The sequence below is a fragment of the Melospiza georgiana genome, chromosome 14 (assembly GCF_028018845.1).
Source record: "Melospiza georgiana isolate bMelGeo1 chromosome 14, bMelGeo1.pri, whole genome shotgun sequence".
Taxonomy (NCBI): Eukaryota; Metazoa; Chordata; class Aves; order Passeriformes; family Passerellidae; genus Melospiza; species Melospiza georgiana.
Window position 1 is genome coordinate 15,121,737 of NC_080443.1, and position 12,103 is coordinate 15,133,839.

At 62.3% G+C, this 12,103-nt stretch overlaps 1 protein-coding gene across 1 annotated transcript; it reads right to left on the reverse strand.

Annotated features, from left to right (window-relative positions):
- Positions 1-463: 463 nt before the first annotated feature.
- CCDC102A (coiled-coil domain containing 102A) lies at positions 464-5,159 on the reverse strand. Its single transcript, XM_058034234.1, has 8 exons — positions 4,623-5,159; positions 3,351-3,553; positions 3,128-3,236; positions 2,769-2,885; positions 2,475-2,684; positions 2,063-2,233; positions 1,860-1,963; positions 464-866 (listed from the first exon to the last, which is right to left on the reverse strand). The coding sequence occupies exons 1-8, from the start codon at positions 5,157-5,159 to the stop codon at positions 740-742; spliced, it is 1,578 nt and encodes a 525-aa protein (XP_057890217.1). The 3' UTR covers positions 464-739.
- Between the last annotated feature and the right edge of the window lie 6,944 nt (positions 5,160-12,103).

Genomic DNA, 12,103 nt, shown 5'->3' on the forward strand with positions numbered 1-12,103 from the left:
TTTTAGCCAATCAATTAAAAGGCAGAGCGAGGGGATTAGCTCACCGAAATATTAATTTTTAATAAGGTTGTGTCTGAGCGCCTCCAAAGCCCCCAAGGCCCTGTGCTGGGGGGCTGGGCTGAAGGGGCTGTGCTGGGGTGAGCAGCAGCCTCAGGTGAGCAGCTCTGCACCCCTGGGTGAGCATCTTTCACTGCACAGGCCCAGGGACAGGCTTTACCCCACACTGGGCTGGAATCCAGCCATGGGGACAGCAATGCCAGTGGGTGACATCCACACCCATCTCCCTGATGTGTCCCCTCCCATCCTCGCTCCTGTGTGGGAACAGATCAGCAGCTCACACCACCACCAGAGCCTGGGCCCATCTGGGCTCTGTATTTATAATAAAAAATCATATACAAATACATACATATATATAATATATATAAAAAGAAGTGGGCAGTTTGTGGCTGCCAAGCTTGGTGCCTCTCTTGGCCTGCGCCTCCTCCTCCTGGGCTGCTCGGTGATGCTGGCTTTGGTGGCCACACCAGTGTCCCGGGAGATGCCATGGCTGAAGGGCCACCCAGTACTGTCCAAGAGGCAGTGGCTTCTGGAGCACCCCTGGGCAAATTCCTCCGCACCGCTCCGTGCCTCAGTTTCCCCACCTACACAAGGATCACCGCACAGCTGGGCCCTGTGGAGACACACTTGAACGCAGGGGACTGACGTGGCACGTCCTGCGGTGGTGGCACCGCCCTGGGCTCTAGGGCACCTGGATCTGCAGGTCCTCGTCCTCGTCGGGGTCGCTGGTGCCGTCGCCGGCGTCGTCGGGGCCGAAGCGGGCGCTGCGCATCTTGCCGAACAGCGGGGCGCTCTGCTGGCGCCGCAGCCTGCCAAAACAGCTGCTGGGCTGGGCTGCGGGCAGCCTGCACTCCCCTGCACCCCCGACAGCGTGGCTGCACCCCAGAGATCCCTCCCTGCTGCCCTCACTGAGCTCTGAGCTCAGGGCAGCCTGGAACTGGCAGCTGTGGATGGGGCACGGGCTAAACCTCTCCAGAGATGGGCATCCCTGTGCTGGGCAGCACAGAGCCAGACAGGACTGCAGAGAAGGGAGGTGTCATCCCCCTAAACTGAGGAACCCTCAAAAACCCCATGAGTCCCCATCCCCAGGAACCTGTGGTGGTTTTAGCTCTTTGCTTGCCCTGTGGTGGTTTTAGCTCTTTACTTGCCCTTGTGTGAAAATTCATCCAGGAAATTTTATGAATCAAATCTGAAATCCGAAGGCCAAGGATCCAGTGAGATCCAGCCAGTCCACCACAGTTTACTGGAAAGCATGAATTATTTAGAGTTGATTGCACAGGGAGTCTGGGGTGGGGTGGGGGGGGCGATGAATCCTCCATTATGCTTCCATGATTTAATGCAGATGTCCCAATAAAATAAAGGATGATTATAAACACCCCCCCAGCGCCTCCTGGAGCCACGGCATCGATCCCACGGCCATTTCAGCTCTTTACTGCTGGAGAGGCAAAGCAGGGCTGGGAAAAGTTTTAAGGGCAAGAAACCTCAGCTCCCACCTCCCCAAACTGGTGTGGGATGCCAGCAGCCTGCCCTGGCCGTGGGTACTAGTGGGTGCAACCCTAAGCAGCATAAAACTGGGCTGTGCTGGTCTCTGGGCAGCCTCGTGCTGGTTTAACTGGGAGGTGAATGCCACCCAGCTCAAGGTGGGGTGAAGGCTGCTCAGAGGATGGCTGTGCCCCTCCCGAGGATGTCACAGACACTTGGCCATGGGTTCAACCAGGCAGATGCTGGCTGAGGGATGGTGGCAAGGACACCGTCATCCCATCCTGGCTGGTCCACACATGGCTCCCCCAGCCCCTGCTCACCGTGACTGCAGGTGCTCCAGCTGCACCTGGAAGCTCTCGCTCTGCTCCGTCTGCTCGTCCAGCGACCGCTGCAGCTTCCGCGTCTGGTTGTGGGCCTCATCCAGCTGTGGGGTGGGATGGGATGGGGTGGGATGGTGCTGTTAGCAGCTGTGTAGGGAGCAGAACAGCTCCCTGAGCTCCTCCACCAGTGTGAGCTTTCCCACCTCATCCTCAGCCTGGGCCAGCTCCTTCTTCAGCTCCTCCACCCTGAGGCGCAGCTTCTTCACCTCTCCCTCGTGCTGCTCCACGCGGCGGTTGGCGTGGGCCAGCTCGGCCATCTTCTCCTGGTACTGCTTCTTCAGCTTGGTGTGGATGTGCTTCAGGTCAGCCAGCTCCTGTGGGGGGCACGGGGAGGGGGCTGAGCATGGGACAGCCACCCCCACCACTGGGTGTCCCCTCCTCCCTCCCCAGGGGTCTCTCCCATTGTCCCACCCCATGACCTGGGAGCTGATGGGGGTCACCACCGTCCCTTGAAGGGTGGTGGCAAAATTTGGGCTTGAGGGAGTCCTTGGGGAGGCTGAGCCCCACAACAGCCACCCAGGGATGCGGTGGTGGGGAACACCTCCCCTGTGGCACCTTGTTCTTCTCGAAGAGCTCAGCCTGGATGGTTTTGAGGTCAGTGTCCAGGGCACTGGCTGTCTGGCGCCGCTTGCGAGCCAGCACCTCCTCCAGGTCCTCGATCTGTGCCCGCAGCTTCTTGTTCTCCCGCTCCAGGTTGAGCTTCTCGGTCTCCAGCCGCTCCCGCCGGCCCCACTCGGCCGCGTTCTCTGCCTGCAGCCTCTCCATCTGGGACAGGGCAGGGGGTGGCTGGGGGGCAGCAGGACCCCCCTCTCTGCCCCCTCAGTCCCCCAGGCTGGGGTCTGGCCTCACCTCTGCACGCAGCTCAGCCAGTTTCTTGTCCATGCTGGAGCGAGCCCCCAGCTCGTCCTCCAGGTCCTCGGAGATGCGCCCCAGCTCGTCCTGGTGAATCTCCTTCAGGATGTTGAGCTGTGGTGGGACATGGCACCAAAGGGGGCTGTGAACGCCCACCTTCCATCTGAGCCCTGCCCACACACATCCACCCAGCCTCTACAGATGGACCCACTGCATCACTAGCACTAATGAAAATCCCTTAACAAGCAGCCTGGAGTTGGGGAAGTGGTTGTGGGCCACCATGTCCATCAGGATGTGCCACCCTGTGAGGGACAGGCCACCCCTGGAGCAGCTCTGTCCCCAGGCACCTCGCTCACCTGCTTCATCACCTCCTGCTTGTTCTTGTTGAGCTCCTCATACTTGATCTTCCACTGGCTGAGCTCGCCCTCCAGCTTCTCAATGTTCTTGCTGAGCGCCAGCTTGTCCCTGGGGAGAGGCAGTGACGGTGACAGCCTGCAGGACCCACGGGACGTGCCACCCCAGCGGGGACCAGGCTGGCATCAGCTGGCACCCTGCAAGGACGATGTCCCAAGCACTCACTCCCTCTCCTTGAGCAGCACTTTTTGGGACTCGTCCAGCCTGAGCTTCAGGGCGGTGACTTTGGTGGCGTCCTCCTCGGCGGCGCTGACGTCCTCCCAGAGCAGGCGGCTCCGCTCCTGGCGGCTGAAGGAGGCCCGGGGGCCCCGCTGCTCCCAGCTCTCCTCCTGCTTGCTCGGCAAGATGTTTTCCATCAGCTCCAGCTCCTGTGGCGCCGTGGGTGGTCCAGCACAGGGGACAGGGTGAGAGGGCTCCCCAGCCCTACAGCACCCAGCCCTCACCCCATAACCAAGGGCACGTCTCCCTCCATGCCCAGGGATCCCCTAAGGCTGTCCCCTTGCCCTCCCAGGGGAGCTCCCACATGTCACCACACTCTGCTGCCAGCTCCCTGCCGTGCTGGAAATGTGGTATCAAAAAAATTAAAACCAATTTACGACACCGATCTCACCCAGGACTGCTACATGAGTGACCTTTTACCAGGAGCTCTGAGCACACAGTAAATGAGCAGCAGGAGGTTCCAGGGGACAGGATGGCCCTGGGGACCACGTGTGGAGCCCGTGGGGGATGCTCACATTAATCTCAGATTTGTCACTCGGCAGCTGTGCTGTCAGGTGGACATGCCACAGCATGGCGCCCCGAGCAGTGACTTCTGTGCTGTGACAGAGCTAACAGCAGCACAGGAGGGATGGCTGCAGCAACTGGGATAATGCCTGAGGTGGCTCTGGTGTGGCTCCCCCCTTCCTCCTCCTCCTTCTCCTTCCTTCAGCAAAAACCCTGCCAGAAGCCCATAGGGACACCCTGGCAACCAAGCTGTGGCTGGGAGATGCCACCAGCACTGCCAATGCCACCATCCCTGTACTGGCACAGTGATTTTTGCCGAGTGCCTCCAAAGGGAAAGCCCCAGGAAAGGGACTGGTGCCAGTGCCAAGGTGATCCCACTGCATGGGACTGTGATGGCTCTGGATCTCCTCATGATTGCTCTGAGGAGTCTGATCCCCCCCAGTGCTGTTCCAAGAGGGATCTGACTGTCCTGTACTGCTCCAAGAGGGGTCTGAGCCCAAAGTGCTGCTTGGAGGGGTCTGACATCCCCCATACTAATCCAAGAGGGGTCTGACCACCCTGTACTGCTCTGAGAGGGGTCTGTCCCTCCCAATCCGGCCCCAAGAGCAGTCCCCCCACACTGCCCATTTTACAGGACAGGCAGGGGTGGTTTGGAGGTGCACAGACAAGGATGAGGAGCTCCCTTGTTCCCGTGGGTCAGCCCCACATGCCCACCTTGGCTTTTTGGGGCACCTCGGCCCCCACATCCCGCACGGGCTCTTGCTCAGGGCCGGCGTCCCCCTCTGCCCCGTCGGCGGGCGGGCTGCCGGCGCTGCCCTGTCCCGGTGCCGGTGCCGGTGCCCGCGGCGGCGGCGGGCGCTCGTCGGGCCGCTCGCGGTCGCGGTCGCGGCGCAGGCTGGCCAGCTCCTTGGTGAGCGCCTCCAGGCGGTGCCGCAGCTGCCGCACCTCCTCCCGGGCCCGGTTGCGCTCGGCCCGCACCTTGCTCCACTTCTCGCGCCAGTTGGCCGTGCAGTCCGACCACCAGCGCATCGTCTTCTCCATCTGCGCCGCCCGCGCCCGCGCCTCCTCCAGCTCCCGCAGCCGCAGCTCCTCCCGCCCTTCCCAGTCCCCTTCCAGCAGCGCCGGCGGGGGCCCGGGCGAGGGGGTCCCGCTGGGGGGGGACGGGGAGGGCTCGGGGGCCAGCAGGGCCAGCAGGGAGCCCCCCGGCAGCGGCGGGGAGCCCGCCAGGCGCGAAGCCCCGCTCTGGCTCATGGCTCGGGGCTCCCTAGGGCATGGCCGTCACCGTCCTGCTCCCGGGCACCTGCAAGAGACACCGGGAGTCAGCTGGGCTGGAGGGAAGGGGTGGCACGGTCCCTGGTTTTGGGAGTGGCACACTGAGTGATGAGATCCCTGGGATGGGCTCTAGCCAGGTCCCCAGTGAGGACTCTGGCCATGTCCCCAGCCAGGTCCCCAGTGAGGACTCTGGCCATGTCCCCAGCCAGGTCCCCAGCGAGGACTCTGGCCGTGTCCCCAGCCAGGTCCCCAGCGAGGACTCTGGCCATGTCCCCAGCCAGGTCCCCAGGTGACAGCCAAGTGTCAGCCCCAGCCAGAACCCCAGTGAGGGGATCCTCCACCAGTGAGGTCCTCAATGAAGACCACAGCCCACAGCTCACAGCCACCTGCATCTGGTCTCAGCTTGGCTCTGTAGGCGCCTCTGCCAGCGCACCACAATGAAGGGAAGACATCTACATGTCATTCGCATGATGTCATCTGCATGAGGTCATCTGATGACATCATCATCATCTGTGAGCCTCCCAAACCATCCCTGCTGCTGGAGCTGGGGTACTCGGCTGCACCCCAGCAGCTCCAGCGAGGGTTACAGCCCGGACCCGGCGCCAGCAAAGCAGGAACAGCTCCGGAAGGAGAGCCCGGAGCTGCGGGATTGGCGTGGCAGCAGGACGTGTGTTCAGGCAGCTGGATGTGCTCTGCGATGATGCCGCAACAAAGGGCCGGGGCTGGGTGTCCCCATCCCGGCCTGGAGCTCAGATCCCGGCATGGAGCTCAGATCCCGGCCTGGAGCTCACCCCCGGCGCGGCCGGGCAGGCAGACCGCCCCAGGAAACCTCAATGGGAGGCTGCTGCGCGCCCTAATGGGATAAGTACAGGGTCCGGCCGCGGCTGCCCGCAGCCCCGGCAGGTTCCTGGGACGGTGCAGCCCAGACCTGCTACCAAATCCGGCTGGGCTGGGAGAGCCGGTGCTGGAGCAGCGGGAGCAGAGGCCGATAGCAGCTGTGGGATTTGCATGGGAGAAAGAACTAAATTTTCTGGTGATATCTGCAGAAATGGTGAAGTTTTAGCAAAACTCAGCAGCAAGCCCAGGCCCGTGCTCTCTGTGCTGCTCCCGGAGGAATCCCAGGCATTGGCAGGACCCGGCACAAGCAGCGCCCACGGGAGCACAGACGGCGCCCGGGCACCCACGCAAAACCCACGGAACGCATGCCGGGAACCGGCAACCGTGCAGCACCCACGGGGAGCACGAGTGGACCCAGGGCAGCCCTGAACATCCACGGGGAGCACGAACACCCATGGGACACCCGCGGGAAGCACGCGTGGAGCACGGACACCCCGGAACAGCCGCGTGGGTCACCGGCACGGGCGGATCGCGCCCCCTCCCCGGGGCTCCCGGCGGGGCCGCCCCCGCGCCTCCGCATTGGCGCCGGGCTCCGTCACTCACCGGCCGCGGCCCGGGCGGCGGGAGCCCCGCATTCCTCCGCTCCGCCGGAATCCCCCCCGCTCCGCCCGGGAGGCACCGCTCGGCCCGGCCCGGTCCCGCCCGGTTCGCCACGGCCCCGCCCGCCCCGCCGCGGCTCGGCCCGGCCCGGCCCGGCACGGCCCCTCCCCCAGCAAAGTTTCTCGCAAGTTTCCCGGTGCCGCCGGTGCCGCCGCCCGCCCGCCAGCTCGGCCCGGCCCAGCCCAGCCCAGCCCAGCCCGGTTCGGCCCGGCCCGGTCGCTCACCCGGCGGTGGCGGCGGCGGCGGTGCGGGCGGCCCGCGCGGGCCGGGGCGCTGCGGCCGAGTCTCCTCCTCCTCCTCCTCCTCCTCCTCGCCCTCCTCCTCCTCCCCCCGGCGCCGCTCCCGCCCCCCGCCCGCGCCCGGGGCCGGTCCGGGCCGCGCTGCGTGTCCTGCCCCGCGGCACGGGCGGGGCGGCCGCGCTCGGGGGCTCCGGCGCTCGGGGACTGCGGGCAGCCCTGCCCGGCGTGCCGGGGCTGGGGACTCCCACAGAGAGTGCTCCCAGGGCCGGGGACCCTGCCCGTGGCTGCTGCTGGGCTGGGCTGCGCACACGTGTCTGTCTGTCTGTCCTGGGCACGCGTTGGGGGACACGGGGCCCCCCGGGTGAGCGGTGGCCGCGTGGTGTCTGCATCCCCCCATACACATCACTGCTGGCTCCCTCCTGGCCCAGCGACAGAATCCCCAACCACCATTTTGCCCCCGTCTCTTTCCCTTTGCTGGATGCCTTTCGGACAAAAAAATCGGGTTTGTGTTCCGCGGGACGCGGAATCGATGCCATGGGACGCCAACAACTTTTTCTCCCCCAGGATCGAGCGAGGCAGGGAAAACCAAATCAAGTTAAAGCAAAACTTCTTTCCAAGATGGGATTTTTTTTTTTTTTCCAGCTGGAAACAACCCCAAAAAGCTGGAGGCGAGGGATGCTTTCCTCTCCTACGCCCCTATCCCAGCGTCTTGTGCCAGGGGAGCCGGCGCCGTCTCTTGCAGCCGGTGAAGCGATTTTGCAGGCGGCTTGGCCAGAGCTGCGGGTGCGTGGTTGCGGCTTTAACCCGCTCCCGGCACTAAAACCGGCAAAGTTTTATCCAGGCGTGCCTTTACTGTTTGCTCGGACATGCGTGGCTTGGTGACACCAGCAGGCTCCAGGATGCATTGCAGCATCCTGGGATCTGTGGGGTTTAGCCTTGCAAGAATCAAACCTCCTTGGTCTGGGGCACGCCACCGAAAGATGTGGCCAGTGACCCACTTCTGTGGTCCAAGTGACCCACTTCTGTGGTCCAAGTGACCCACTTCTGTGGTCCAAGCATCATCGTTCTGGCGCCCTTCTCCTCTGTTCTGGGTTTTCAGCCTGGCCATGGCCAGCAGGACCCCTTAAATCTGTTCCCAAGGATAGGTCAGAATGAAGCAGAGGATTTCCCTAAGTCATGAACTGAGACCTGGAAATGTCGCAGGAGTGGCTGCAGACCCCGGGCGAGCACAGCGTGGCACTGCTGCCCCACAACGAGCGCTGCTGTGGCTGAGTCACCCCTGCTCCCTGTGACTCTGCTCACTGCCACATCCCTGCAGCTGCACCCAGCAGCCAAGATGAAGCCTTTTGGGGCAAACCTAACCATTTTGGGTAAAAAAAAAACCTTTGTTCCCTCAGCTAGACCAGCTGGCATTGCTGGAGGGCTGTGCTGTGGTCACTGGGGGTGTCATGGAGTGGTGGCTCCATCCTGGCAATAGCATCCACTGTGCTGTCACAGGATCAGACTATCCTGAGTTCAAAGGGACACACAAGAAACACTGAATCCAACTCCCTGTTCTTTGCAGGACAACCTGGAAGCAAGCCATGTGACTAAGAGCATCATCCAGACACTCCTTAACTCTGCCAGGCTTCATACCATGACCTTTTCTCTGGGGAGCCTGTCCCTGTACCTGACCACCTTCCCAGTGAAAAGCCTTTTCCTAATGCCCAAACCAAACTCCCCCTGCAGCAGCTTCATTCCACCTCCCGTGTCCTTTCACAGAGAGTGGAGATCAGCACCCCGTGCCCCCCAGGAACCCCTGGCACACCTCATTTCCCAGGCAGGCTGGGCACAGCACAGGCTGCACACACAGCGGGGATGCCAGGCACAGCTTGCACTGCGGGACAGTTTGGGCACCCTGACACTCTGGGCACAGTTCTGGGACTAAAAGCTGAATCTCTGGGCGCTGGGAGCTGCTGCTGGGGGGCTGTGTGTCCTGGGCACCGCGGCTGTCCCCCTGCCCGTGGTGTCTCTGTTAGCGCCCAGCCCTGGCCGCTGCTTCTCTTTAGCAGCGCGTTTGCCTTGCCCGTGCGGGTCCCCTCCGTGCCGGCTGAGCCTCTGGCCGGCTCTGCTCTGCTCTGCTCGGACACCCGCGGGGTGCTTGGTGCAGGTCCCGCTAGATGGCACAAGGATCGCAGGAATGGTCCCACAGCGGGAATGTGCAGGCGCAGGGACGGCCGGTGGCGGTGAGCGGTGCCGAAATGTCCCCCGACAAACGGGAGGGGACCTTGAGGAGCTGCCACTGCGCATCTCACAAGCGGCAGATCTCCGGTTACATCCCCCAGATCCGCTCGGTGCCAGCACGGCTGCAGCCTGCCAGGAGCGGCTGTAAGGCTGGGGCATCCCCAAACCACCCCGAGCCTGGGTTTTCAGCCACGACAGCATCACACCAGAAGCCCTCCCTCTCGCCCCAAATCCAGCGCAGGGGTGGAGGCCACCTGCAACCCTGGGGCGGCGGGGAAATGGGTGAGCAGGGCTTTGTCTGCCCCGAGCAGACGAGTTTGGGTGGAGGAGAGGATGAGTAAGTAAGTGAGCTGATACTCGGCTTTCCCTCCGCTCTCACTGAGGAAGGCAGAGCCAAGCAGAGCTCCTCAAGGTGACCAAACACTTTCGGGAGGAGTTTAAGCAATCCAGCCCGTGGAGATAAATAGCCGGGATAAATTGCAGGGACAAAATCCATCGGTTGGGGGCGGCAAGTCGGTCCTGAGCCCGTGGTGCATCCGCATAAACCAGACATCACCTGGAAATGTTTATTGGGGTTTTTCCTCTCCTAATGCTGAGGTTTTGGAGCTGGAGATCCCACTCTGCCTGCTGGAGGGCAGACCAGAATCGCAGCACGGCAGATCCGCCTGCGGTGACATCAGGGTCCCCACAGCCCCCAGTTTGTCCCCGCAGGGTGAGCCAGGGAGGAGCCACAAGCTGCTGTGCCCGTTCCTGGCCCGGCGGCAGGGACAGAGCCCCACCGGACACGCTGCCCATCTCTGCCGAGTGACATTTCCCTTTCTGGCTCCTTCCCGCTTCTGGGCAGCGAAGGAAGCCTCTGGCGGCTGTTCTTTGTTCCCGGCACAAAGGGCAGCCAGCGTTCCGGCGGTGCCGCCGCCTCGGACAAAGGCCCGGCCGGACAAAGGCCCGGCCCGCCGGGGCTCTGCGCCCCCTCCCCGCCGTGCCCCGCTCGCACGGGATGAGCTGTGCATGGCTCACCGCCCCGGCCGGGACTGCAGCTATTCACCCAGAGCCCGCGGCTTGGTGAGCTGCCAAGTGCCCGGCCTTCCCCCATGAGCCCCATCGCGGCAGAGTCACATCGCGGCGCCTTCCGTGCCTTCTCCCCATCTCCAGGTTTGGGGGTTTGTGCGGTGAGTCACTCTGGCTGCCACACATCCACCTTGCCCAAAACAATCACTCGGTGATTGCCTCCTGGCAGCGGGAACATGTTGCAGACATCTTTTATGGAAAATCCTTTCCTTAGGATTTTTCCTTCTGAGAAGCCTCAAGAACAAAATGTAAACAATGGTTATCTGCTGCTGTGGAATGCAGCAGGTGGATCTGTGATTAGTCCATGGTAAACGTTTCTAATTAATGGCCAGTCACAGGCCAGCTAGCTCGAGCAGAGAGTCTGACACAGAGCCTTTGTTATCATTCTTTCCTATTCTATTCTTCTGATGAAATCCTTTCTTCTATTCTTTTAGTATAGTTTTAATGTAATATATATCATAAAATAATAAATCAAGCCTTCTGAAGCATGGAGTCAGATCCTCATCTCTTCCCTGTTCCTCAGACCCTGTGAACACGGTCACAGGAGCACAGCATCGCTGGGAGGTCCCCAGGGAGCTAAAGCTTCTCAGGACTGGTGGGACACGGTGGTGCTTGGGTAGCTGAGCCCACTGCTGGTGCCCAGGGCTCACCCTGCCTTTTCCCAGCCTGGCACACCAGGAGCAGGCTGAAGCACTCCCCAGGGAGCAGGGGTTGGGATGGAGCCTCCCACACCCTCCCCAGTGCCACAGTGCCAGGTCTGGCTCCATCCAGCACCCGGGCATGGCAGGAGGGGGCTGGCCCCTATAATGGCACCATTTGCCTTTCTGGGGAGCTTGCCTGGCAGGAGCCAGGGCCGGGCTGCTGGAGGGGCTGTGCCATCCTTTCCTCCCCAGGAGAGGAGGGTTGGTGGCACCACGGTGCCTTCAGGTTTCAGAGCCAGGCTCCAGGGGCAAAGCTGTGAAATTACAGCAAATGCTACAGATTTTGGGGAAACAGGCAGCCAGGACAAACACTGAATCCACGTGGGAAATGGAAGGTTTGGAGCAGACCTTGGCTCTGTTTTGGGATCTGCTTTTGGGACTTGTCTGCTGGGGAGCTGATGAGCCCGGTTACTGCATCCCACGGGAGCATCCTCACCGGGTGCTCCTGCAGACACCCGCAGGGACCAATTTCCCCCAGACCTCCCTGACATCACCGGGGGTTTATTTACAAAGCGGAGCCTAAACAAACAATCCGGCTTATTGCTGTGCCTACAGGTTCGGGTTTTACTGCCCTGGCACCTGTTGTGTCGCTGTTTTCGACGAAGGAGAAATCCCGACGTGGGGTGGGGCGGACCCACCTCCCCACCGGATGTTTTTGCAGGAGGAAGGCTGAGGAGGAGGAGCAGCAGCAAGAGGGGAACACGAGCACCCACAGCCACTCAAAGGTAGCCGAGGCACTCCCCTAGAGACTCCCAGGGCTGTCCTCGTATTGCTCACCAGATTTGGATGAGAGATTTAGGGGCATCCCCTCCCACCAGCCCCTTTCTGCTTCCTCATCCTCATCCTCCTCCATCCACCGGAGCTGGGCAGGGTGGCATTTTGCTGGGGGCACCCAAGAGGTTTTGGGGAGGGGTCTGGGCACCCTGGCACCGCTGGGCAGTGGGGCTGGCGCAGCTCTCTGCTGCAGACGGCGCCAGGGCTCCCCTGCCCACGCTTGTCTCCCCCATTTGGCACCAGCCCGGTGCGACGTGCCCTCTGCTGCCGCAGTCTGCCCATCCCCTCGCCCCGCCGCCGCGATCTGCCGGCACATTCCCTCCCTGCCTCTCCTTGAGGAGCTTTTAGCAAGATTTTAGGGCTTTTAGAGGATTTTGGAAGTCTTACCGTTCTTTTGGAGCTTTTAGAACTTTTAGGAAAT